This window comes from Anoplolepis gracilipes, chromosome 12, assembly GCF_047496725.1.
Source record: "Anoplolepis gracilipes chromosome 12, ASM4749672v1, whole genome shotgun sequence".
NCBI lineage: Eukaryota > Metazoa > Arthropoda > Insecta > Hymenoptera > Formicidae > Anoplolepis > Anoplolepis gracilipes.
Window position 1 is genome coordinate 6101425 of NC_132981.1, and position 27768 is coordinate 6129192.

The following is a 27768-nucleotide window of genomic DNA, read 5'->3' on the forward strand; positions in this document are numbered from 1 at the left end:
GTACACTGAAGCAGATTCCTTGCCAAGAATAGAAAGCGCTTGAGATTCCTCTAAGGTAGTAAATTTATATGTATTTACTTTTTGAAGAGAGATGAAATTAAATTCCAGAACCAAGAAAACAACGGATTTTCTTAATCCTGTGCAATTGAATTTAAAATTGTTCAATTTACTCCATTTTTTGAATATTTTTGCTCTTTTTAAGTATTAATCTTGACATTTCTTTCTTGACTTTATTACCTTTATATATTGTTTTTCAAAAAGTATTTATATAAAAAGAAGAAACAAATATGTGTATCTAAGCAAAATTATTTTAAAAGATATAAATCTATCTGAATTCGAATGTATGCAAGGTGCGTAGAATGAACTAAGGAGCAATATGATTAATATAGAATGAATATATTATATATAAGATGCACTTAATGTTTCTGACGTTTGCTGCGTTTTAATTAAGTTTGATAGGAAGATTGCAAGAATTCAGGCACGATTAGTTTGTGCACTCAATTTATGTAAATTAGCATCGTATAGTTGAAAGTAAGCTAGCGTTCAAAGTTTCTTAATTATTCGGTAAAATCCGTAAAGTTGACTAAACTAATTTGTATACAGACTTTAATGGCTCAGTAATTGAAATGTTTAAACATCTAAAATATGATTAAAACTTAACTGTTATAATTTTTATTCACGGTTCTTATACTTATTTTTTCCACAATAAAGGTTGCTATTACATCACATTACGATTTCTATAAACGAATAATATTTTAAGCGATGAAATCTCAGGAAAAATGCTCTGAAGGATAAAGGTGTCCTATATTTTGTAACTGTCGTCAGATTTTTCTACTTTCGACAGAAATGCTGTGAGAGCCGTCGTTTAGCGGGTGGAGCAAGCAAATCGGAAATGACATCGATAAATAAATCGTCGTCGCCTGAACGACCCTTGAAACGGGAAGCGGGCGGTGGTTGTCCAAGCTGTATTTATCCATCGACCTGCTGTTGTTCTAACGCAGACTGCTCGTCCACCACCTCGTCCTGCTGTCCTTCGCAATGCAGACATTCTCAAGTTTCGTCGCGACAGGCAAACGACTGTCAATCCTGCACTTCGCCTACCGCTTTGAAATCCATTTGGAAGAAGCGCAATTGCTGTCAGTGTAACACGAATTATTGCCTATGTCAACCGATGTCACGTGGCTGCAATTGTCCGCTGCCGGCCCAGGTAGATGTACGCGTTGCTCGCGAGTGTTCCTGTGACTGTACTTCCAGTCCAGAATGTGCGTGTCCACCCAGCGAGCGAAGGTTCCCGAAAACGACGGTCAAGTGTCCCAACGCGCGTCTCTGCTGTCCCCTCTCTCGATTACCACCAGCTCCCAAATGTCATTGCGCGCGATGTCAGTCGTGTCTACCGCCAGTCTGCCATCCATGCACGTCCACCAAGTGCCGGGGACCAATTCCACCGAAGAATTCTTGTTGCCCTCGCTTGCCTACGTCGTATCCACCTTGTCGACCGGCTTCAGCCGCTTCGTCTTCTCATCCCCCCACGCCTCGTAAAAAAATAACTTTCTGCACTCAGCGGAGCAGCCGACCCTCTTCACCCTGTACAGGAGCAGGTCAGTCTTTGCATGGTTGCATAACTGGTGATAGAAACTCGGAAAATAGCATTTATGACGAGGGAAATGACATTGAGGAAGGGGAAAAATACGATATAAAAGACTGTGACGATCCGTGCGATTGTTGCTGCGCTGCAGATCGCACTGAATCTGAAAATGGATTTGAGCACTTTGAAAGTTGCGATTTAACACTGGACAAGAGATCTGAATTAAAGAATTTCACGTCAAATATGCTTATTAATTCGTCGGAAATCACAAAGCCTTCGAAGTCTGTCGATCCGGATTTGCTCGATATGCCGGAAGAAAAAGGTAAATTTGAAAATGCAACAAAGAAAGAGATACGATCGAAAAATCTTCGAAGAATTCGTAGCATCTATTTCGCCCATCTTACTTTGTTCCGATAACAGGGCAAAAGTTGATTGTTACATTTCGTGGGGAACATTTGCCCGTTGGTAAAAACATCTCTGGGAATTCTGTGCTCGCCAGATTCTTGAATCACGTGAAATCACCTACTCGGGTAAAACGTAGAATTTATCGACCTGTAATAAATTATTGTCTCGGTAAGCCGTTGCTTTTCGCGATGTTCCGCGGACACATGTCGGGTCGTTGGTGGTTTCAGTGAACACTTCGATAACACCAACATGCGGAATCGACAGACGACGCAGGGATGGTAAATCCTTGAAAGAAGACACAATAAATTCTAGCAATTTATTTCAAGAAAATAATGTAATGGAACGTGTTAAAAAAAATATCGTTTCTTACGATTGTTTAATATCTGTTTTGCTTATTTTTAGATCAGAGCTACTATCAGTTTGTTATTTTGTAAATCAAAACATCTTCTTCTGTTACTTTTTATAATAATTAGAAATGATAGAATTAGGAGAATATCTGTAAAAGTTCTACAATTGACGAGAACAGAATTAGCTTTCATTTTAAATAAATCTAAACAATTAAAAAAGTAATTAAAAATAGATAAACTTACATTTTGATAATCTCTTCTTTTAAAGAGATCTTTCATTTAAAAAGTAAATTTTTTGTGTATAATTATATATAATAAACATAAATTATAATACTTTATAATTAAAAATTATAATATATTACAATTTAAAATTATAAATAATAATATTTTTAATTAATTTACAGCTTTTTTTAATATATTTTACAGAGTGGCATTAGAGAGAGATATTATATTTAAAATTATATACTTTTAATTTTATAAATTTTAAAATCTTATACGCGTCAGATGCACAGAAAAAAAATTAAATTTTATGTTTCTAAATTTTGATGATTTAGAAATATTTAAACTAACAATAAGAATATTCAGTTCTATCAGTTCGATTATTGCGTTAGAGACTAATTGACATTATTCGTATCTTTATGTTGTGTGTGACTAAAGGACCAATGTGACACGTGGTGCGTCTGGTAGGTGTCAGCTGTACATCGGAGGGAACATCAAGTGCACACGCGCAAACACATGAAGGGAAAGAAAAGAGTGCATACTGCAATGTGTTTTCTAATTTCGGTGACATCGGTTACTCAACTCTCGTGCCGAGCCCGTTGGCATTAATATCCTTCGCTCTACTGATCCTTATAGCTGTCACCTGGTCCTCCGGTTCAGTCTTTTATCATCGTTACTTATTGCGCAAGAGAATCTGTTGGAAATATTTGAGCTTGTAACTATAATAAAATAAAATAAAATAAACATGTTTAAATTTATTAAAATATACAATTTCGCAAATAATATTAACTTAATAAACACAGTCTGTAAATTATGTATTTCAAATATAAAATTTCTATACTTACGAAAAATAAAGAATTCGTTAACAAATATGTATATATATTGAGCGCGTTCGGGGAGACACTATATAGCCCTGCCAACGTCGTTCTATCTTTGTTCAACTTTTAATGAGTAACAAAAATAGAACGACACTGGTAGAGCTATATAGTGTCTCTCCGAACGCGCCCATTAAAGTGTATGCAGAAATAATATTTTATTTTATGTTATTTACATAGAGTATTTACAGTTGATTTTTATAAGTTAAAAAATATACATGATGTTAATATCGCGCAAGCATGGTGATTATCTCTGTTGAGAGAATTTTTATAATATACGCAGTGAGCATACGCCTCAACCTCCCTCTTCACAGCGGGAGTGACATGGCGAATGACACTCGCGCTTTCTGTCAGTAGGCGAAATGACGCGCCGGAGAGCGTTTCCGCTTGTGTTTTTGTCAGCGTTGGTGTTCTGCGTGACATTCCAACAAGTCACTTCCGCTGAAACCATTGAAAATAAGAGCGTTACTGAGAAAGAGCAACCACTGGGTTGCATTGAGTGCGGATATTACAGGTATAAATACAAGAGTTTACATAATTAAAACTAAATATGATCGAATATTACATCGGATTGCATAGTAATTATAGTTTAGAAATAGAGAAGGGTTTAATATTAAGATTAACATTATTAAGATAACATTTTTTTATATATCTTAATTTTGTTTTAAATAGGTGTCCAGAAAACCCTGGAAAATGTTTGTTGGGATCGGTACCTGATCCTTGCGGATGCTGCCCAGACGGTTTGTGCGCCCGTTTTCTTGGCGAACCATGCTGGAATTCGAGCATCCCTCTTCTGTCTCCAAAGAACCGTAACTATGGATACTGTGCAAGAAATTATCTGTGCGAGTTGCGATCTGACTTACAAGAAGAGGTACGCATGTAGTTCATTTCCATAAGAAAAAGAGACTGAAAGAGACAATGATTAACTTCAAACATACAATAAATTTCACTTCAATATTTAATGCTTGAGAATCGAAATCTGACATGTTCAAAAATTATTCTGTTTAATCTTATGTATGTTGACGTTACAGATTTTTGGAATATCTCTAATTTCTTCATGTTATATATATATATATTAAAAATATTACTTACTATACATATATTTTTTTAAATTAAATTTTACATATGTGTAATTTATATATTTTTTAATATAATCCACAAGTAACAGCCGATTCTTTTAAAGATCGAATATGTGAATCGCGTGTTACTGTTATGTGTGATATTTGTCACCTTCATTAAGTGATAAATTCATTTTCTCAATTTGGTTCAAGAGATCATGTTCTAGATTTCTCAATTATAACGAGTTTAGCATTGAGATATCTCGTTTTCTGGGTTAGTTTAACACAAAAATAGGAATTATGCGTTATTGCGCAGAATGACATCAGTGTAATATCTAAGGCAAACCCGTACACATTATCCACCTACTGAGCTACGTTATCAATCAGATCTATCGCAGCTTTAAGATCATAGCCAGTGACTTACGGTCGCTGACCCGCTCTGTTGGCCTTTTCGCATCTAATTTCATCTTGTCGTGCATCGTGGGTCGTAATTGCATTGTGAGAATATATGCGCATACACGTCATGCAATCAAACAATCAGGCAAGCCGTTTATGATAGAGATGCGGGATGAATAAGAATAATACTTTGCTATATATCCTTAAGATTGAGCCGTATTTAAATAGTTGAATCAAAATTTCCTGTCGATTACATAAATACTATTCATTTTAGCTTAACTATCAAGTAGACTAATTTTCTAAATTTAATTATTTAAACGATCACTAATTATTCATAATTGAGCAAACTAACAATAACTATCTACGATGATTATTAACGTTATAAGCGTTACGTCTGTGCCAAGTTCCGTAAAGACATTTAGGATATAGCGAAGACGTGCTGGCTCACAAAGTACCACATTACCAACTTCAAACGATTTAACTTCTCTAAAGTAGAGAAGGAGAGAATTATTTTGCCTCGGAATATATCCGATGATAGTCATTACGTTTATGAAGCGAAAATAATAGTATCAAAATATGAAAAAAGCTATAACAAGGACTTCGAGTAATACGGTACAGAGGGGGGGGGGAGAGGGAAGAGTCGTGTAATTTAATTAATAAATAGGATTAAATTTTTGTAGGATGTTCCAGAAGCAACCTGCGTCTGTATGGAACAAAGCCCGGCGTGCGGTAGCAATAACGAAACTTACACGACGCCATGCGCTCTGCACGAAGAGGCGATGAAACTCAGAAACTCATCTTCCTTGAGGTTGCAACACCTCGGTCCTTGTGAGAGCAGACCTTGGATTCTGTCAACTTTGAAAGACATTGCCTCGCCCTTCGGTCAACGTGTCGCATTAAATTGCGAGGCAAAGGGATTTCCAGTGCCGGATATCTTTTGGGAATTTCACTCAGCTGACGGGAGAAGAATATTGAAACTGCCTGGTAAAGTAACACAATGTATCAAGTATTGAGATAAAATGTTTTGTGAATTTTTGCGCTCTAATAAATATCAATAAATATGATCGTTTTGGAACAAAAAATGTAAGAAAAGTATGACTAGAAAAATGATGTTAAAAAACTGATTTAACATTTTAATAATAAAACAGTGTTTCTTAATATTTATGCGTTTTGCAAATTATAATAATGTGATATATCATAGAGTTTGGTAAATAACAATTTTATTCACAGGAGAGGAACATGAGGCGACGGTACATACGAGCGACGGTCCAGAGCCGCTTATGCGAACATCTTGGATGCAATTGAGTCGGCTAAACAAAGAACATATTGGAGTATATCATTGCATTGCTAACAATTCCATAGGAGAAGCAAGCGCGACTTCATTCGTGTCCATGTCATGATATATCACGCTTTTATGTATTTTGTGTGAGATAATTTTTTATATAATTGCGCAGGAATATAATATAATAAGAAAAACCTATTCTGGTATTCAGAAAGTATGTATATTTCTTTTTAACAAACAGACATATACAGAAATTTTCACACAATTCTAAGATTGAATAGATTTCATCAAAATAAATGGCAGTCAAGTTTTTTTGTAAAGAAATTTGCTTACGATAAACCAAACACAAGCAAAAGATTTATTTTGTACGATTTATACTTTAAGCTTCTTCAATGTTCTTGCTATATTCTTGCCAACTCTGATGCCATTTATATTAATATCTTTCCGAACCTGCTTACAACATGAGGTCTCGTTTTTTGTCATTGTTACCAATCGCTTTGCGGCAGCGGTGGTGGACTGTAAAATATAATTTCAGCTATAAATAGGATTCAAGATCAATAATTTATACAGGCTTTATATATGCTTTTATAAATATAAAATATCAAAATATATTAAATGTATCTATAAGTATACTTACTTTGGCGTTTGCCACGTTTCATCATTCGTATCAAGACTTTCCCTAACAAAAAAAAATATATTTTTATTTTTATTTAAATCATCTAAAATTGAATAAAATTTATAATAAGATATACTAACGCTCTTGTTGGTAGGATAACATCCTTCATGAAGTGAGATGGTTTCTTGTATAATAGTGATAAAATATGAGCTATTGGTGTGCTGGCAATCATAACGACTACACATATAAATGTAGCGAACCAGAAACCGTTCTAAATATTAATCATATAAAAAGTTTTGTTAAACATGCACTTAATATTTTATCATAAATTTTATTAACTAATTATCATTTATTGTTAGATATTAAAATAATTAACAGTTTTAATTGTACGTACAAAAGGACTTAAGATGTGACCACACAATAAGTGTTTCATTCCCTCTAAAACGTCCCATAAAGGTCGACATTTAGATACTCCCGTATCCATTTCCGACAGAACGTGCATCCGCCATTGATCTAGATAATTCATCATTCGGTCCACGTACGACTTTGTTTTCTGCAAATATAAACGGTGTATTTTAATATAATTTAACTTAAACATTTTCTATTTTATGGATAGGAAATAGCAATAACTTAATAATCTAGGAGAATTTTTTTGCTCACCAATTGAGCTATCTTCTCTCCCTGATGGTCTATGTAATATTGTATAGTTCTCAAATGAGAGATCGATTGATTGACCTGGCGCCAAAGAGGTTGCACCTTCAATTCCAAAACTGCGAGACGATATATCAAATCGTCCTGGAATTTCATTAGCGGCCTTACCCGTCTTAATGTCAAATCGCGCATTGTTATCCCAATGCTTTGCAGTTCCCTAGCAATACTTCGATCCTGCAGCTGACGGGATATATTGTCTAATTGATCGGACATTGTAGTCAAATCTTTATTCAGAATTGGTCCTTGAATCTGCAAGAGAACAAAAATTATAATATTAATAAATAATTTATATTGATATTAAAAATGATATTTATAGAGAGTTGTTTTTAATTTAAATTTTGTCAATTAATTGTAATTAATTAATATACGATACATGTATTATTATAAACTATGAAAGACAGCATTTGTTAATCATATTTGAATGACGTATATACATGCAAAATGAAGATATTAAAATAGATATATGCGTGTATGCATTGTGTACTTGATGAATTGACGTAGCTATACACGCAACTAAATAGATTTTAATTAGTAGCGGCATTGAAGCGTAATCATGGGAACAACTCGCTATGAAATGCGTGTCGTTTATCATACTAGCCGTCTAGTATTACGTAGTTATACAGGTTGTTACTTTTCTTTAATATGTTAGTGAATTTTTCCTTCAAAAAAATTCTTCAAAGCTATGATAAGTAAACTCGAGCTTTAATAAAATTAATAAAGTCTAAAAAACTTCCACTTTTATTTTTACACAAAAACCACATATCTTGCTTTCACTTGAGAAAGTATGAAAATAAAAAGCTAGAAAAATATGAGTAACGTGAAATTCTTGTAAATAAATGCAAGTACCATTATTCTGTGCGCCGTGAGATTCAAGCCACAAGCGTATAAAAAATCCTGAAGGCTTTGTCGCAAATCCGGCGTTAATATTCGCAGACCCTTTAAATCAACTTTGATGCTTGAAATTGCCCTAGACAAGCCTAGCCATGTCCAATGTGCAGTCAAATGTTCCAGTTTCATCATATTTTCCAGCCCGAAGGCGGGATAAACTGCCTCGTTGTTTCGACATTTTCTAGAAATAAATATTACCGCTGAAAAGTGTAACACTGTACAAACTCCGCTCGCTATGTTTGTCCCTCACTCACAATTTGTGAGAGAGGTATATCTAATAAAAAAATATAAATAAAAGATATAATGTACATATTGACTATGTCTCATTAAATAACATAGCTATATTTATATTGAATGTGTCTGTGAGACAATGATATATTATTATTAAAATGTCATTTACTTTATTTTTCTTTGATAATAAAAATATAAAATATAAAAAGTTTATTTAATTTTTACAATTAAATTATGATTAAATTACAATATTAATTTAAACATATTTTCTCTTAAATAAAAATATTTTGCTCCTTTTGTTATATTTAAAAATATCTTATTTCTTTTAACTCGTAACATAATTATATATGCATGATCTGCAATTTTTAGTTTAACCTACTTCTTTTGAGATATAATATCTGCATAAAGCTTGATTAGCTTGATTATAGTAACATAGCTTACTCAAAGAGCTCCTTGAGGGATACTGCAAGCCTTCTTCCTAAAAACGCTCGGGTTTCCAGTACGGCTTCTATAATATGATAGTCAGGATCATAGAGCGGTCGACACATCAACATTTCCGTGTGGCTAGCGATGCCCAGAGCGACAATGATTACTGCCCAAAGTGTAATCGAGACAAAACAACTCGTAATCACACCACTGAAATTCGATCAACAAACTTGGCTTGACGATCTGTTTTATTAAATCTACAGAATTACTTCGATTAAGTTGTTTGCTATCAGATTAAATAATAATCTACAATATAAATATAAATTTATATACGTTGTAATATTGTTAATTCTGCAATATTAATAAATGTCTATTGCATAAGATATTTCGAGTCATAAATATTATTTATTTCAGTTATATATTTGTAGCTGTTTTGTATTTTTTCAACAGTACATTATTTCAATAAATTTCGACTCCCTATGTAATATTATATGTATATGTGCATATGTACAAATGCGTTTTTTAAAAGGATATTTTTTAATATTTAATATAAACATGTAATACATGTAAACTTGATTTAATAGAATAAATTAAATAATTAAACAAATAATAATCCCTGAATTGTTTCACTATACCACAACTTATTACAAAAAGCAAAAATTCTCGTTCAATGTAATACTTTACAACAATAAAAAAGAAAATAGAATATAATATTATTATATATATAATATTATTATATATAATATTATTATATATGTATGTATAATGCTTACCATAAGAGAGTTGGGCGTACTTTACTTTCGGATGATCTCCAGCGACAGCACAAAGCCCCAATTAGTAATGAAAAGACCAGCAGAATACATAGAGTACTAACTGCACATTTCATAAACAAACCGAAAATATGCATTATTTTCCGCAAAGTCATTTGCTTTTGATTGTAAGAGAAGCATAATATATGTTGATATGTTGTATTATTAAATGGAATGAAAAATCATGTATTACGACCAATTGCAACAATTTTAATTTAAGTATAGCAAACATTGAAATCTCATTAATTGTAAAAAAATCAATAATAATCAGCAACTCAACAATTTTATTATCTATTCAGTAAATTATCCATTCAGTAATAAATGCTTTATTAATGCCTGTTACGCGAGGTATTACATCTCTGGTGTGGGCTTTAGCAGAGGTTTGAAATACTCACACACGAAAATCACTGCTTTAACAATGACATTTTTGCTATACAATAAAAAAACGTATTAATGTTTTCCGCTACATACATTTCTCTCTATAATAAATTTAAAATATATATTTAATTTATCGTGCACAGGTGTTTTTTTTTACTTTTATTTTTTATTCAAATATATATATATATATATATGTTATTAAATAAATAATTCAAATAAGTATCGTTAAATCTTATTTAAATTTTGATTTTAATAAATTGTATGTATTTATACATTTTCGTTATTAAGAAAATGTAAGAAATATTAAATCTTTTCTCAAACATTCTTAAAAATATTATTTTAATGTATATTGAAGAAATGCATACAGAGGAATGTGTCTAACTCTTATATAACAGAATTATCTTCTTAAATCCTTCACTGACATGCAAATGCTTTCCATGATCTTCGTGATCGTTTTTCAAATACCAGAGCCAACGCGGTGAATAACGGAAAAATATTCAATGTAATCTTGAAAAATTCTACGTACCTATACCAACGATCCACCTGATATGCTCGAAAGCGATGACACGAGGAATAGCGTAATCCGCAATGCTTTTCACAGAATCCAGCTGCTTTGAGAGTTTGAAACTATTCGTCTCTACATTGCGCGTTTGATCGACAATCCTGGCACGTGCTGCATTGATCTCGCGCCGAATCTCTACGGCAATATAGAATTTTTCTACGTTCTTGTCATCTCAATTTTTCGCTATTTAATGTTGATCATGGTTATTTGGACAGAGAAAAATAGTTATAAAAAAATACACACTTAATATACACTAAAAATATACTCTTTTAACTGTTTTCCGAATTCAACTCATAATTTTTAATTGTTGAGTTCAATTAATATTTTGATACAAAATGTATATATATATATTTTTATATTTATATGTACATATAAACTTTAATATATTTATGACAATAATAAATAATATGATTATTGCATTAATATTCTCAAGATACTCCAATAAAAAAATTCTAATTCAAATGATAAGATTATATTACACTGTTCTGACAAATAGTTTTTTGCATAATAATTTTATTTATATCAGTTAAAAGACAAATAAATGTAATACGTAGAAAAACATAATTATAGTGTTTCATTTTTTCTAATAATTGTACTGAATATCGTTAACTCATGGAATCTTGTAGGAAAGTTGATTTATATAACGCTAACAGACAGAATACTTTAACAGCAAACTTTTCTCGTATCAATTCAGCTTTCTTCGCGAACGTGCAGAAACGTTAAAACTGGCAGCAATCTCCGATCGACAGATGTTGAACTGGTTCGACTTTATCATCTCGGCAATGGGTCGAATCTTTACAAATTTTTTGCGACTTTTTTTTCACAGAGTAATATTAATGTGATATGGATTTCGCATTAGATCCCCGCCGTCATCTCCCTATCGGATCTGTCTACCGGATGGCGACGGGCGACAAACATTATTGGTCGATGGCGAGTTAAGAGAAGTCGACAAGAGTACACGCTCGCGTCGCTTCGGTTCATCGACATTCCAATGACATAACATCCATCATCTTTCGTTTCATCGAGGGATATTCTCAATTTTCTTTATTAATAATTTCCTTGAAATTTTTCCGTTTAATTAGTCAAAAAAGCAATGCTCATTATTCAACAACATGAACATTTTACAATTATAATATTGTAATTGTAAATTATTTTGTAATGTTATAATTGTTTTGTAATGTTATAATTTGTAAATTGTAAATTATAAATGTTATAAATGTGCTTATTGTAATATTTATCTACATGTGTAAATCAGTATTATATTAATTGAAAACATTCGCAGAAGCAAACAAATTATATGCATGTATTCTATTACATTAAATTAAAAATGTTTATTGTGAAAGTTATACTCGTTTATTAAAGTAATTAAAGCTAGAATATTGTATATCAATGAATTGATTAAAATAAAAAGATATAAAAATTTAGAATTTAGGGAAAAAATTATTAATTTAATATTTTTATGCCCGTTGAAAATTGTTTTAAAATTTTTAAATTTAACATCTTAATGTTTTTGTAGTTGTAGAATTGTTTTTTTTTTTTTTTAGATCGGCTTATATTTTAATTCTAAATTTTCAATTATCTATACGAGAAATAGCAAAACGAATTGATAAATAATACGTAATATTGTATGCTCATAATAATGACACGATTTGTATTCCTGAATTATTTTATAAACTTATCTTGTTAACGTTACAAAGCACACATATCGATATCTAGTGAAACAGTAAGTAGAATAGGTCCGTGATATTGCCCGACACGACAGGCCGTCAAAGCGCGACTCGCTCAGCATCAATCATCGATCCCAACGCGAAAGTTTATACGGGTACCTCAGGGGAGATATATAACACGATCGTGGTATCTCTACCAAGATGTTTGCTCAAAGCATTTACCGCATTTCGTTTGTCTATTAAGGATAAAGTCCCCTGACTTTCCCTTCTTTGCCGAGATCTCGAGTTCATCACATTCTGAGGCAGAAATGCTGACGCGTATTCGTTCTGTGACGAAATATCGTTTATACAGTACTACTGGGAAGAGAGTAGAAAGGGTGTGCAAAAACGCTATTGAGAAACGTGACGTTCTACGTTAAATTACCCGATCTAAAAAGTAGCATGAAAGAAGGGAAAGAAGAGAGGTGTAATGGAATCTTTTTAATAAAATGATTTAGTTGTGCATGTGAAAATCTCATAAACTTCTTTTCATTCGGTTAACATTTTTCTACTTATATATAATTTTAAATAAATGCAATACATGCACATAAATATATTACATTTATAGAAATTAATACATATATAGAAATAAATATTCGGATTTACTTTAATCTTTAATATATACTTTAATTTATTATTTAAAAAATTATGATACTCTCTAAAAAGTATTATTTAAAACATAGAATATTTCAGTAATATAGATTCCATTTTAATAGTCATTTTAATAATATAAACCCGATTTTAAAATAATCCTGCATTTGGAAATAATCCATTGCGTGAATATATTCAAAATATTTCACATTGAATTCATGTGCATTCTACATAATACTAGGAATTAATATATGCGTCATATTTCTTGGAAACTATATATCAACGTTTTGGAACACTCTTTGAACCAAAAATAAAATATTATTTATAAAGCTTAGCAGAAGTAGAACTGTGATCTTACATAATTCAAAGATAAGAAATAATCTTAAAAAAAGTCTTTTGTTATACAAGTAAGATTAAAGACATAAATATAAATTTTGTTAATGTAAAATAAATAAAAAATATTATAGTTGTTGCATTTATGTTAACTCTTCTGGCAATTCATAAAATTTTAAATATTAAAATTTTAATTATTAACAAATGCACTTTTTAAAATCGATTTGTATTTTTCCTATTTTATTCACGCTAAAATTTAATTTAGCCTATCTTGTTTATCTTCAAAGTTATAATGTGCCTTAAACACATCACTGTGTGACTGAATGATATATAGATATATATAGATATAGTGTAGTGTAAAGATAAGGGAGAACATGAAGAGAAAAAGAGGGAGAAAGAACACTCAGCGGAGATAATGCGCATGTTATGAATCTACAAAAAGGATATCTTCTTCGAAACTTCACTTTTTTATTTCATCTTCTACTTTCTCGATATTGGCTTTATGTCGAATTTAATGTCTATGAAATATTACATAGAGAGCCCAAAAAATTTTGAAAGTTTGAAATTGTCGGATTTTCAAAGTATGCAGCGTTCAAAACAAATTTTATATAATCGTACAATTTTTTCTATATGAGAAATCTATTTTTAACTTTTTCTTTGTTCCCATCTACGATCTAAGAGTCGGCTTTCTTCGCCGTTATTTCTTCCGTGAAAGTTTTCAAGTTATACAAAGTGCTGATATCGGTGGAATAGCGAGAACTCGTTACACACTCTTAAAACAAATATACCTAGTGTATTTCGCAAAGTCTTGATAAGAAGACCTTCATAGAGTGTAGACATATTTTTCTTATCAAGACAAAACAAAATTCGTAATAAAACATGTTTTTAAAGTGCTTTGTTAAAAAGTTAATAATGCACGAGACGAACTCATGATGAGAAGAATCCAAAATTGCATTACTTCAAGCGGTGAACATTTTGAACAAACTTTGAATTTCTTTTTTTTTAATTTTTTAACATTATTCTTTTTATTTTCTAACTTTTTAACATTAAAATTGAAATTTAGTTTTTTCATTCTTTTAATTTTTAGCTAGTCATTAACTTTTTAATAAAGCGTTTTAGGAACATGTTTTGAAGGACCTTGTTTGTTTGTCTTCATGAGAAAGAATATGACTACGTATAACCAGATTAACCTTTACTAAACATACTGTATATTTTTATATAAAATTTCTATGGAATTGAAGTAATTTTTTTTAAATCCATCCTTCTTTTTCTCAGGCTTATTTCTTTAAAAATTCCCGTAACATTTCCCTTCATTTGTTTGCTTTAAATTAGTCGAAATATGCGGGACGTATTTTGTATGTACAACGCTAAAATGCAGCTAGATTTATCAGTATTTCCTATGGTTTAATCGCGGCGAAGGTTCACCAAGGGTCTCTTTTTTTTATCTTTCTCTTCTATTGTTTGTGGCAGTAGATTGCGTTCTTCCCGATTGCCATCTGAATTTCTGCGATGGAAATTATTCCATGAATGAGCAGACGCATCTGTTCGTACAAAGCTTTGAAATTAATAGAAAAACTGTGTGACGGAAATTTAAGAGCAACTCTCTATAATCATTATTACAAATTCAATTTAATAATTTTATTATTATTAATCTATAATTAAGATAAAACATTACCCAATTAATACCGAGTGCTTGAAAAACTATTGAGATGCGTCTAAACTTGTATCGTAGAACAATTCATCTCACAATAAATTAAATAGTACGTAGATAAAAAAAGTAAAAAGTAGATAAAAAAAATTGCGAGTGAAATCTGACAGGAAAGCGAAGATGTACATACATTTTTGTTTTTGTAAATTCGCGAGTTATGTCGTGAAATGGCAATTATTCGTGTCATTTATTACTTTCCCAACAGAACAGCATGAGCCATTTATTCAGCTTAACTCACGTCATCTTGCATAACATTTAGAGAAACCTGGCGTTGAAGGCACTAATTTAGCTTTCTTCGAGTGCGCGAGCTCTTTGGCGAAGTTTCTACGCTGAAGTGTCGTCGCGATCTCAACGTGTCGTCGCACGTGCTATAACGTATCATAATACATGACATCAATGCCGGAAAGTTTTCCGACGTTATATAGCGTACATCGTTCTCTCTTCCCTTCCCTCCCTTTCTCCCATTTTGATTCTTCAGAACCAAAGAGTTATACGCTCAACTAAATTTTGCAGGGTCCACATTTGTAAGACCCTTCCGAGGTACGTTTGACTACATCGGCTGACTTGTATCGAAAAAAGCTCTGTATTGAGAACGCAGATCTCGCAGCTTTTTCCGATATAATATCAATTTGGAGGAATGAAATCGTGAATATTCTACCTACGGTTACGAGCATCCAATGTGGTCCGGGCGATGTGATGCGGTACGTGAAGGTATTCTCCGCGAGCTTGGCGTCCTGCTTCCGTCAAATTTCCCTGACTGATGCTCCGTAGACGTAGCAAACGATCGTCTTTCAACAGCTGCAGCAAAAAGTATACATAGTGTTTCAGAATAAGCGAATCAAATTTTAATAGCAAATGTTTTGATCGTCGACCTCAATCTCTTTTCAAATCTCGAGACAAATAATGTGTGTGTGTGTGTGTGTGTGTATGTGTAATTTTTCTTAATACTTTTTGCTATAAAAATTTTTAATTTTATCATTGATATTTGATTTGCTTATTTTGAGCCAACCTGTACAATATAAGAATAGAATGATTCCATCAGAGTAAAAAATGCATTGATATTATTATATCAAAAATTGACAAATTTGCTGAGACAGTAAATTTGTGATGTTTTACGAAATAGCAGTGTATTTGAATATACATAATGTATGCGAGAAAGTAAATTTTATATAAAAAATAAATAAATTATATATATATAGAGGTACATATATTCTGTAAGCACTGTCCATTAATTTATGTAGTAAGGTAAATTTAAATCATAAAAAATTGAGAAAATTGAATGCGTGATAAATGAGATGAAAAAGTGGAAGTTGTGGAAGAATAACACCGCTATTATTGCGTAACGTGCTTACATTCATTCGCTAACGATGAGAAAAATGGGTGCACTTGAATCTAAAGTGTTATATATTCGCATGTACGTGTGTGAGAATGTGTGAGATTTCAAGCTAACGAAAAAGAGAAGCCTTTGAAAAATTTTCGCTACAGTACTCTCTTCCCCTGTAAATCTTTATACGTTGCCCATTTAAACAATCACTGTTTGTGATTTAAAATTTATATGAGTGTTTTGAGTATGAGTAAATTAAAATTGTTTCCTAGAAACTGAAAGAAAAGTAAAAATTACCACTGTTTATTTTATTTTTTTAGTAATTACATATTAATAACAAAAATAATGTAGTATATACAATAAAAAATGAAATATGTTGGGAGTAGAAATGAAAACAAAAATAAATACAAATATAAATGTCGAGCGAAATTTTAATTAAAAAATAATGGTAACAAAACATTTCTATAACTGATTAAAACAAATGTGAACTAGTATAAATATATATAACTGTCAATTATAATAGTCAATTAAATTGTTTGCCTATTTGTATGTATTTAAACAAATCTTGCTTTAGATGAATAAAATATCTACGTAGAAAAACGTAATAAAAATCCACCGCAAATCAAATTGTTTATTTGTTGGGAACACATTAGACCTAACCAACGCCAATCTTAAGTTTACTCACCCGATCTATCCGTAGATTCAAGCGAATCCCCGAAGAGTCAATGACAGCACAAAGAGAACGATCTGGACCCGAGCACGCTCTCACCGCACCTTCCAAGTCTCGTCGTATCTCGTCCGTTTCCCTACTCAATTCCAATCCGAGTTCGTGAGCTTTCTCACCCTCCTTGAGCAAAGATTCAGTTCTGGCAGATAACTCTTGCGTCGCTGAAACATACGATACGATATCATTAATGGCGTATATATCCTGTATTCACTGTTCTTATGTTCGGTTACTCAACACCTTTAGAAATTGACATAGAGAAGTTACCCAAGTTTACAGAAATCAAACCCACTGAAATTATACCTCTATTTCTGTTCAAAATTCTGGAGAAACATTATTAGTATTGCTACATGTCGAGCACACAGTGCTCATTTATTAATAAGAGATAAACTTTGAATATAGATCATGAAAGATACGAAGGTTAATGTGAGATTTTCGTAATTTAATAACAAGCATTCATCTTCGTCCGTTTGATAATCGAGATCGATAGCATTAATAATCTTAGAACGAACTTTCAATATACTGTCTACTCAAATAGATTATCAAACTATTAACCGACAACTGAAAGTAATAACGCGCGGTGTAACGAAGCAATTTATAAGATGACGCCACTCGCCTATTAATATATTAGACTTCGTCTACACTGATGGGAAATATACGATAACGATATCTCCTATCGTGTCTCCGAACATTTTCCACCGTAACAGGTTTTCATTACTTGAATTAATTCTACTACAAACGCACACCTTCGTGAGGAACCCTCCAGCCCTATGGCTATGTTTTCAGACGAATTATACGGAGTGTGATACAAATTTATAATTGTGACATAGCGTGTCTAGAAAAAAGTTGAGAAAATTATAGTAATATAAAGCATTCTTTATATATAGTCCATTTGAAAAACCGACATGATATTTAATAGTTACCGTGCAACGATTGAAACAGTAAAGTCTTTAAGAACTTCATCTCGCAGTTGAAATCTGTTCTAATTAAAACTTTTAAACGGTGGTACACACAACTTTCTTATTTATGTTGGCTCAATATCGGTAACCCGTTATTTATTCACTTTACAATAATCTGTGTATACTTTTTAAAGATTTTCTTAACGTTATATAATCTTTATACTTTCAAATAAATCGAAAGATAAAAACTGTATAAATAGAAATTATTAACTAAAATAAATTTTCAGCATCGGTATAGAAAGACATGTGTTTATTTTGAAATATAACCCTCGCTACTTTTATTGATAATTCTTTTAAGTAAATAGTGTGCTAGGGGATAATTATATTTCGAAACACCCGGTAGATAATACAAAAGCATACATAGCGCGTACGTACGATACACGTGTAGTGATTATGCAAGGGGTTGCTCGAAAGGAGATAGCAAGAGCAAGAGAACCGTAGTTGTGGTAGTACGCTAATTTAGTTAGTATACTGTTAGTAACTTAGTATCCTGACTAAGTGTCCTCTCTAGGTCGGAAAGGTCACTTAACGACGAGAAATTCACTTGAAGACCGAATGATCTTGCTAGAAACAACCTAAACCACCGTTGACGTCGAATTAATTTGCGGTCCCAAAAGTAACGTTTACGTATGTACTTTGTATAGATGTATTAATTACACATGTTTAATTAATTAGATAGTATCAAATATTCGAAACCAATAATATATATATATATATATATATGTTTATTAACATGAAAGTTTTCGGTATGTATTTGATTTTCAAAGTAAGTAAAACTAATATTTTCTATTTTCTTTGACAAAAATCATTTATTTAATTTTATTTAGCGTTAACATAATTGAAATTATTAATCTTTACAACTCTCATTCTATATCGAAATATTAAATCGTTAGTGTTAAATGAATGTTGCCGCATGATGCGTCGCAGAATGCATTGAATCCACGGCAGTCGTGAGATTTATTATGACCACGCGTAGTTTGCGAGACAAGGATGAGTGAACGACGTGGTCGCTTTTCCATACGGAACGTGTAATTCGACGCATAAATTAATATACGTACGATGAGTACGCGCAACGCGTAGATATTACAGTTATGAATATGCAAACATTCCGGAGTGCATTGCCACCTTCTGACAAACAAACTATAATATTGGCACGGAATATTCCAAAATATCCAATTCCACTAGCTATAGTACTTGCAATTACAAAATCTTAAGCTATTTTTTACACTAGAATTTAGTAATAAAAAAAAGAGTACGTTCATCTATAAATTATGAATTACTGTGTTGCTTAATTGTAATCCCAAAACGTAAAATGTTAATCTCATCATTATTTGGGATTGTATACCGAATGATTTTGATAGAATAATTTGCTGCAATGCAGTAATTTATCTAATTACAATTTACCATTTGTCAAATCAATGAGTGCATCCAATGCCACGTCAAGTCCAGTCTCGGCTGAGAGTTCGGTCTGAACAGGTTTGCCTAATAATTCCTCGACATCTGTAAAAACAAGCAAAATATTGTTGTTAGATATACGTCTATCTTTATTCTATAAACATTTCATTAACATGAGAACATTATATGTGCTTATACAAACGATAGTCTGTGTCACAAGCACAGATCACTTCTACATTCTAGAGCACTTCAGATAATATATCGTCGGAGAATTGCCTGCCAATCACAGTTCAAAAGTTTTACGAAGAGAAATTATTATACGATATCATAACAATATCAGAATGAAAATATAAAGGGCTGTGATAGAGTGAAAATGGGAAATGGATCGTTAAAAATGGATCGTGATCGCCTCGAGCTAACGAACATATATGTAGCATATATGAACGCGACATTGTAAATCCCGTCACGTCGGTGCGTGGCAGTAATAATTTATCCACCCTGTATCCGCATCAGTTATCGCGATCTGATAGGTATTTTGAGGCAGTGTGCAGGTGGTTTGATAGTGTACTGTAGATCTTTAACGATATTGCGCGAAATTTCCCTGTTAAAAATTAAAAATGCATGCATTTTAATATAGAGTCCAGCAATTTGTAGATAAAATAGATGATATAGAAAATTCGATATAAAAAATAATATTATCAATATAAACGTTGCGGAGAACATATTGGATAATACTTTGTAATCTCGAATTTAATTCACGATATCAATTGTCGTAAAAATAATTTCGTATTATATATATATATATATATATATATATATATAATATATATCTTTCATATAGAATTCGAAAGAAACGATACACGTATAGTCACGTTGCCAATAAACCGGTATCGTTGTCGTTCCACTTGGCGGGTGGTACGTGATCTGAAATCAAGACGGGTCGACAGTATGAGCAAGAGCTTTGTGATGACAAACATGCATAGTGTCCAGTAGTTGCATTGCACTAACGAGCTCAATTTGCTCAAGATTGTTAACGTGCAAGTGACAATGGGCCCATTAAGCGACGATTATAGACTGTCGATAGCTTTCATTAGATGCATATGTGTCTTTAGTTGCGGGAAACGTCATTAGATGATGGTGCCAGACATTGGAGCTTTATCTCGATAATTCATGTATTTGGATGAAAATATAAACTAAACTATTTGCTTTTGTAACTGTGCAATATAGGTACATAGATTTATAAATATTTGAAATTATTTTCAATTTAATGAAGCAAGTTAAATTTAGTACAATATTCTATTTCTGCCAAAGCTAATAATTAATTTTTAAGTTCTAAATCCACGTACCTATAAGGCGGATTAAAACTTAATTCTTTTAAACTATCTGTTTAAATAACCAAGCATGTCTCGAGATTGCACAATTTTATTGTTAATTAATAACTAGTCTAAAAAAGTTAAACATATTTATATTTTAAAATTTTGCAAGTATGAGCTTTAAACTTTAGATTGTATATTTTTTCTAATAGTATATTTTAGAGAAACAGAATTATTCTAACTATCAAAATTAAGTGCTCTCTGATCAGATACTCGTTTTTCCTCCAATGTCGTTGATGCAAATTAAATTAATTGGATTGTTACCATTAGGTGTAAATGAATTTATCATATGTGCAAGTGAAATGATACATTACATAATAAAATATTAGGAGCCGATCTATTAGAGAGAAAGAGAAAGAGAGAGAGAGAGAGAGAGAGGGAGGAGGGAGGGAGGAAGGGAGAAAGAAAGAGAGAGAGAGAAAATGACCAAAAATATTACAACCTGTCAGAGAATACATTAAACATGCTCTGATATCATACATGAAATGAGTAAAAAAGAATCATTCCAAACAAAAGCTTTTGAAAATTTAAATTCTGTATATAATTTTAAATTTACTTTTGTCAGACTGCATGAGACATAAATATTAAAATTTCAGTGCTGATATATATTGTCCTTCATTACATACATATTTACTTTTTTACATTTCAAAAAAGTTATTATTGTATTATTTTCATTTTATGTTAGTTACAAAATAATTTTAAATTTATCATAGTATAATGCATGTATGATTAAACTAAATTTATATTTAAAATTCATGAACGATATAAAAATCATAACATTTAAATATTGACATATATTATATACATGTCATTTACAATATTAGCCGCTCAAGTTTCTTATCGTGTTAAACTTAGACCATAAACCGTTCGATTTTGACTACGGTCAAGTTCATGCATGCGACATAATAGTTTAAATCTGACAAATCGTATAGATAGATGAATTTAACATTAAATGTGAGCATTTAGTGGTAGGGTTAGCCAGCTTTATGGCTACGTTCAAGAATCAAGGATGGAGAGTTGCTTGTAACTGTTAGGTTTCATCAAAGGTGCAGAATTCCAGCATTTCGAACCGCAAGTGGTTCTCCGCTTTCCACAGTTAACCTCCTCTGGAAATTAGTTAATCGGCTGTTAGCTGTATTTCTATTACCGTTAGCAGTCACGTTACAAGTAGTTACTTGCTCTATTAATAGGAAAAAAAGAATTTCTTTTTAATTAAAAGCGAAAGAACGCGAAAATAACGTGCAACAAGCATGCAATTTCAAAAACGCAAATAATTTGTAAAGATTTTATTTTGCTTAATTCATTCCTTATCACAGCATTTTTGTATTTATAAGAAAATCCCACATATATTATCTATATAATTTAAATTTTTCTTTCTTATTTTTTAATTTCTATTTTTAATACTCTTCACACGTCGAGTACAAAAATAGAAAGTTTGAAAATGCAATTAAGATAAAGCATGATTATAATAATTTGGATATTGATAGTACAAGAAAAGGAGAGCATTTGATAAATATAAAATTGTGTTGCAAATCTTATTGAAAGAGATTAAGCGCCTTGCTTTCATTGCATATGATAATAACGTGTAAAGCGCATTCTTTATGCTCGAAATCAATTTTCCCTGACCAGTGTCTTTGATGTCGCGAAAAAAAAATTTTACTCACTGTCCAGATCCGCGAGAATCGCTTCGCTGGCCACGTCCAAGCTTCTTGTAAGGCATTTTCGTAGCTGTGACGTGGTATCCGCATGGTAGTCCTTTAAATCCTGCAACGCCGTCTCTACCGTCATAGGGAACTTCCTGATCCCAGCCGCCACCGCCTCGTTGCATATTATCATTGTCACCATGCAAGACCTGTGAACCACGCACCAAGGATTATGAATAACGTAGCGAGTGCTTGCTCTAGGTAAAAGGTTTTCCAGCGTCATAGCAAGATGAATAGCTACATACATATACCTACTTAGGCCTCCTTCCCGTTTTCCTATCTTCATTTATTCTCGTCATTCTTGTACTTCTTCATTTAATATTAATATAGTTACATTCTAATGCAAATGTATATATATATATAAGAAATAATTGGTACATCTTTATGTACCAAAGTGTAGTTACTGCATATGAATTGCATTTTAATTTTCTACCTTGGCTATTAACTGATGATTTTATTAAAAATAAAATATAAAAATAATTATACATTTATACGAAGCATAAAGTAATAAAGAAATATGTAACATTAATGTAAAAAGTCAATGTAATCACCAGAATTTTATCATCTTTCTAAATTCGCGAAAATTACATTCTCACAGAATGTAATCAAGAAGGATAGAAGAATCAGGGAACGCGAGTAAGGTTGGAAGTGACAGTAATAAGTTCTCAAGAACGTTGTCTAAGAACAGGGAATCGTCATGGATCCTACCCGAGCATAAAGGCGAGAACGGCGAGGAGAAATGCGAGAACACCAGGATGCTGAGAGGGTTTATAATCCTGTCTGATTGGTCGACAGGCAAGCCAAAGTTCTGTGCCAGGAATTATGCAGGCCAGTACGCAGCACACGCCTGCTAAGCCCAGAAAAGCTGCTTCCACGTGCATGGACTGTAAAAGTTACAATGAGGGTTGTGACAAATTTAACAGTAATATCCGTGTGACATTAGATCGCGATAATTTATGTACTGCGCAAATCTCATAAAATTCATCCTTCCCGAAATAAGGGAAAAAATATCGAGAGAGCAGCGACGATGCTCTAATGAAGACTTTCTTTAATGAACTCCTCCATTATTCGCCAGTAGTTAAATTTCTCTCAGCGTGATTTTACTTTACCTCTGAAATCAATTTGATGGTGCTTATGCGATTTTCCACAACATTCGCCAGTAAATCTGTAAAGAGCGAAAAGGAATATAATTTTCTCTCTACTAATTGAAAGAAAGGCGCTAATTGTTTGATATTATCGGGAAATCTATTAAATTATTTGGCGAACCGAGAGTTATTAAACGGTAGAATAAAAATATTGAAATGTCGCTTTTTATACAGAAAAGATATTCTTCGATTACAATTTGCAATTATCTATTGTATAAAAATTAGTCGATCATAAAAGTGAAAACTATAACAAACGTTCAAACGCATGAATCGTGCTTTGCAACACACGTTTGATACGTGCAAAGCGCTTTTTTTTACATTAAATATGAATTATTAACACAACTAAATATTTCACAAAATGATTATTCGAATTTAAAACGTATTTCTGTCGAAACATACGTATGTCCTTTAAAAGCTTATATCTCATCATTAAAATTTTATCACAGAAACCATTTATGATAACTTTACCGATCGGTACATCGTAAGGTTGCACAAAGGACAGGAAGCTTCTAAGGTAATCGAAGGCGAACCATCCTTTATCGAGATGTAAACTTGTCATCTTGTAACGCTCGTCCATGGCAAATTTTGGAAACTTCAGCTTTGGTTTCTCGTCCCAGTCTCTGGACGAGGTCAACGTTCCGAGATACGACACGTTCAAGTTGTTCCTCGTATCCGTCATGTCCATCCTGTTCTCCTGTTTCTCTTCCTGCGTCTCGTTTGATGAACGAAGAATGAGAAAGCTGTCGGTGGTCGAGCAATTGTTACCACCTGGGGTCAAATCAGTTGAGACTGATTCTTGAAGCGTGTACGCCCTCGAAGAAACGAAGACCAGAAGGAATGCTATAAGTTTTAGAGAAGTGGATCTTACGTGATGTTATCGTGATTTGCTGTTTCCGCGCGCGAATCGAGATGATAATAAAAATTTGAGTTTTAAAATTTAATAAATTGTTAAGAGGATTATTTCAATAGATATTATTTAATATATAATTTGAAATTTTATAAGTTCTTTATAAGTATTTATAATTTTTTATACATATGTAATAGTTTAGAACTCTATAATAATTATATTTATAATACAATACCATCTTTTTCTTACCTGTAGTAATGCTAAAATATATATTATCTCAATGCACATTATATTCAATACATACGTATAACTAATATTTGATAATAAAATTTTAACAAAAAAATTATATATTTGTACGTTCTATAGATGCATTTTTAATAACATATGACGTTTTCACTAATACAAAAACAAAATAAAAATAACACTTACGTACATCATAATTAATGAAGCCTAATTGCAAAACATTTGCTGTGTCAGTTACTAGCGATTAATATAAGCACAATTTATTATTAATAATAGTTTAATAATACAAAGCAAGCTTTTTTATAATATTGAGACTTACATATACAATATATGTATATTAGACATTTTTAAGTCTGTCTGTTAAGAAGTAAGGAATGTAAGACATTATATCTATTCAAGATGTTAAACGCGTTTCTCAACGAACATAGATCTTTCCTCTATCCTCCTTATTAATGTTATTCCGTGATACGCGCTTGAAGTCAGATTGCACTGCCTCAAGTTACGTTTAAATAGCACTGAAATTGAAATTCCAACTAATGCTCTGAAGATCAAACATCAAGTACAACTTTATACCCTTCTTAAGTCATAAATAGGATTATGACGTTGCGATGATATTGAAAAAAATTATGTATTTATACAATAATATATTAAAAACTCTCTAACATGTAACTCTTATCTTTATTTAATAATTCAACTGTTGCATTAAAATTAATTAGTTATGTTTAAAAAATCTCGTCAGCAAATGATTTAGCAATTTCATCGTTATACTTTTATTTAATTTGCGACAAATTAGATTACCTTTTATGTAACAATTAATTTTAACTCTCGACAAATACATCATCAAAATAGTACTAAAAATTAAATAAAAATATAGCTACAGATTGTAAAGTACAAATAGGAAAATCTGCAATTTATTCCGTGTAAAACAGTGATACTTCTTGTCGAAGCAGCGTCAGAATAAAACGTTGTTTCTTCTTATATGTTTTGTATTAAATTGATTTCGAGAATAATAATGTATTAACATAAGTGCATAATAATTTATCAAAAATAATGTCTTAAAATGTATCTTTAGACAGCGAGGAAATATGTATAAATAAGATGTAAAATACTACATGCCTTGGATCAAAATCATTTTCCGTTTGGATGCTCTTTTCCGACGTTTCCTCCATACGATAATGAACACTAACAATATGTCTCTATCAACTCGCGACTACTGCTAGACTATCATTTCTAGTACTTGTAGAGGCTTCTGCGAAATCCCACAAGTGTGTCGAACCCTGAGAAGACAACGAATGAGATGGGGATTGAACAGGCGAGACTACGATATCGATAAATCTAAGAAATTGAGAACGTGCATGATGTAATTAGGTCATACAAATTTTAGCAAAGAACAATACAGAAATAAAAATACGTTATAAGAATGAAAAATTATAACAATATATATTGTATTTAACCTATATTTGATTAATTAATAATTAAAATTATGCGTTAATGTAAGCAAATTTAAAAGCATAAGTAAAATCATAAACAAAAAGAGTAAATAAACCAGATTAAGTTTTCAGCACTTTGTAATATATTGAGCAAGTATTCGTATATAGATCGAAAAATGTTTTGCAACATTTGAGTTTCCATTGAATTAAGTGCATAATCGCTGACTCAGGCACCAACATGTTTAGTAATGAATACACTCCAAAATAAGGTTAACGTAACAAACAAAAATTAATTTTCGCTTAGTTTGTGCAACATCGACCATATAAACTTTCTCATCTAATGCAAACCGTCATTTTTGTATGATATGTATTAATGAAATGTTAATGCACTGCTGGGCACAATTTATTTCGTTCCTAGTTAGAAACAATCTTGCTCGCAAAAAGTTTGAAATGAAAAATCAATCTTATCAAACGAAAGTTGGTAAAACTTAACTCGATAAAATTTTTGCTTTGGCAATTTGTAACACAAGTTATTTAATAACAAAAAATTAATGAAGTCTCTCAATTAAAAACTTAAAATGATAAAATGCCGTGAATTATTTTTGTGTCCTTTATAACTAGAAAGCTTCTGAATTCTTTGCTCAGACGTTCAATCGTTCTTCGGACCATCCTCAGTGACACAAAAATAATAAATAATCTTATTTATAGTCACTTACAATTGCTTGATTACATTCGATATAATGAGTCACCTAGCGGCCTCTTACTAAACAGTTTAAAATGTAGAAGTGCATATCCAAATGGACTCTCAAATGTAACGCCATAATGGCGAGATTAAAAAATACAAAGAAGCCAAAAGGAGATCCATTATAAACATAAGTATGCGAGACAACGCTCAACCATCAACCGAGTCAAACGTACAAGTGAAGACCACAAGAGCAGAGACTGTTTATCAGACGTATATAATAAACGTCAATAATAAAACACGACTCTTATAAGAAAGCGAAAGTATGGATTAAGTAAAGGACGAAAACTCTCAAAGACATGTTTTTCACAATTAATATGTATGTCTTTTAATAATCAGGCAGTCTGAAGTCTGAAGAAATTTTCTTATTTTGGAGTTTTAAATTTATATTTTTAATTTATATTTTTAAGTTAAAAAAATTATTATAGATATTTTATAATTATTATAGATATTGTATAATTTTAATTTTAATTTGTTTTATTCTGTTTAAAAAAAAATGAAATAATGTATTCTTTGAATTTTCTGATATAAACATTTCCAGAATATCATTACTGTTTTAAATTTTATTTTAATTGAAACAGAAGGAAATATAAGAAAGCACTCATGTAAGTTTTAAAAGGTTGAATTGCCCGCAGGGATTAAATATATCTCCTCGGATGTGATCTGTTCACGTACGTACTTGTACAACGTGGCTGTTCTACTGATAAGAGCCTTGAGCCATGGCAAAATGGTAGATATTTGCGTAAGAAAATACAAG

The 27768-nt window shown here is 31.7% G+C and overlaps 2 protein-coding genes across 2 annotated transcripts; one reads left to right on the forward strand and one right to left on the reverse strand.

Moving 5' to 3' along the window:
- Positions 1-887: 887 nt before the first annotated feature.
- LOC140671812 (uncharacterized) lies at positions 888-6803 on the forward strand. Its single transcript, XM_072903419.1, has 5 exons — positions 888-1598; positions 3789-3945; positions 4104-4302; positions 5566-5869; positions 6116-6803. The coding sequence occupies exons 1-5, from the start codon at positions 893-895 to the stop codon at positions 6283-6285; spliced, it is 1536 nt and encodes a 511-aa protein (XP_072759520.1). The 5' UTR covers positions 888-892; the 3' UTR covers positions 6286-6803.
- Positions 6556-26109, reverse strand: Prom (prominin). The gene is made up of 17 exons (XM_072903417.1): positions 25956-26109; positions 24218-24589; positions 23714-23769; positions 23313-23488; positions 22566-22753; positions 19538-19633; positions 17136-17338; positions 15789-15924; positions 10753-10923; positions 9813-9912; positions 9055-9249; positions 8341-8563; positions 7444-7743; positions 7178-7336; positions 6924-7054; positions 6805-6846; positions 6556-6683 (listed from the first exon to the last, which is right to left on the reverse strand). Exons 1-17 carry the CDS (start codon positions 25969-25971, stop codon positions 6653-6655), a joined length of 2595 nt encoding a protein of 864 aa, XP_072759518.1. The 5' UTR covers positions 25972-26109; the 3' UTR covers positions 6556-6652.
- Between the last annotated feature and the right edge of the window lie 1659 nt (positions 26110-27768).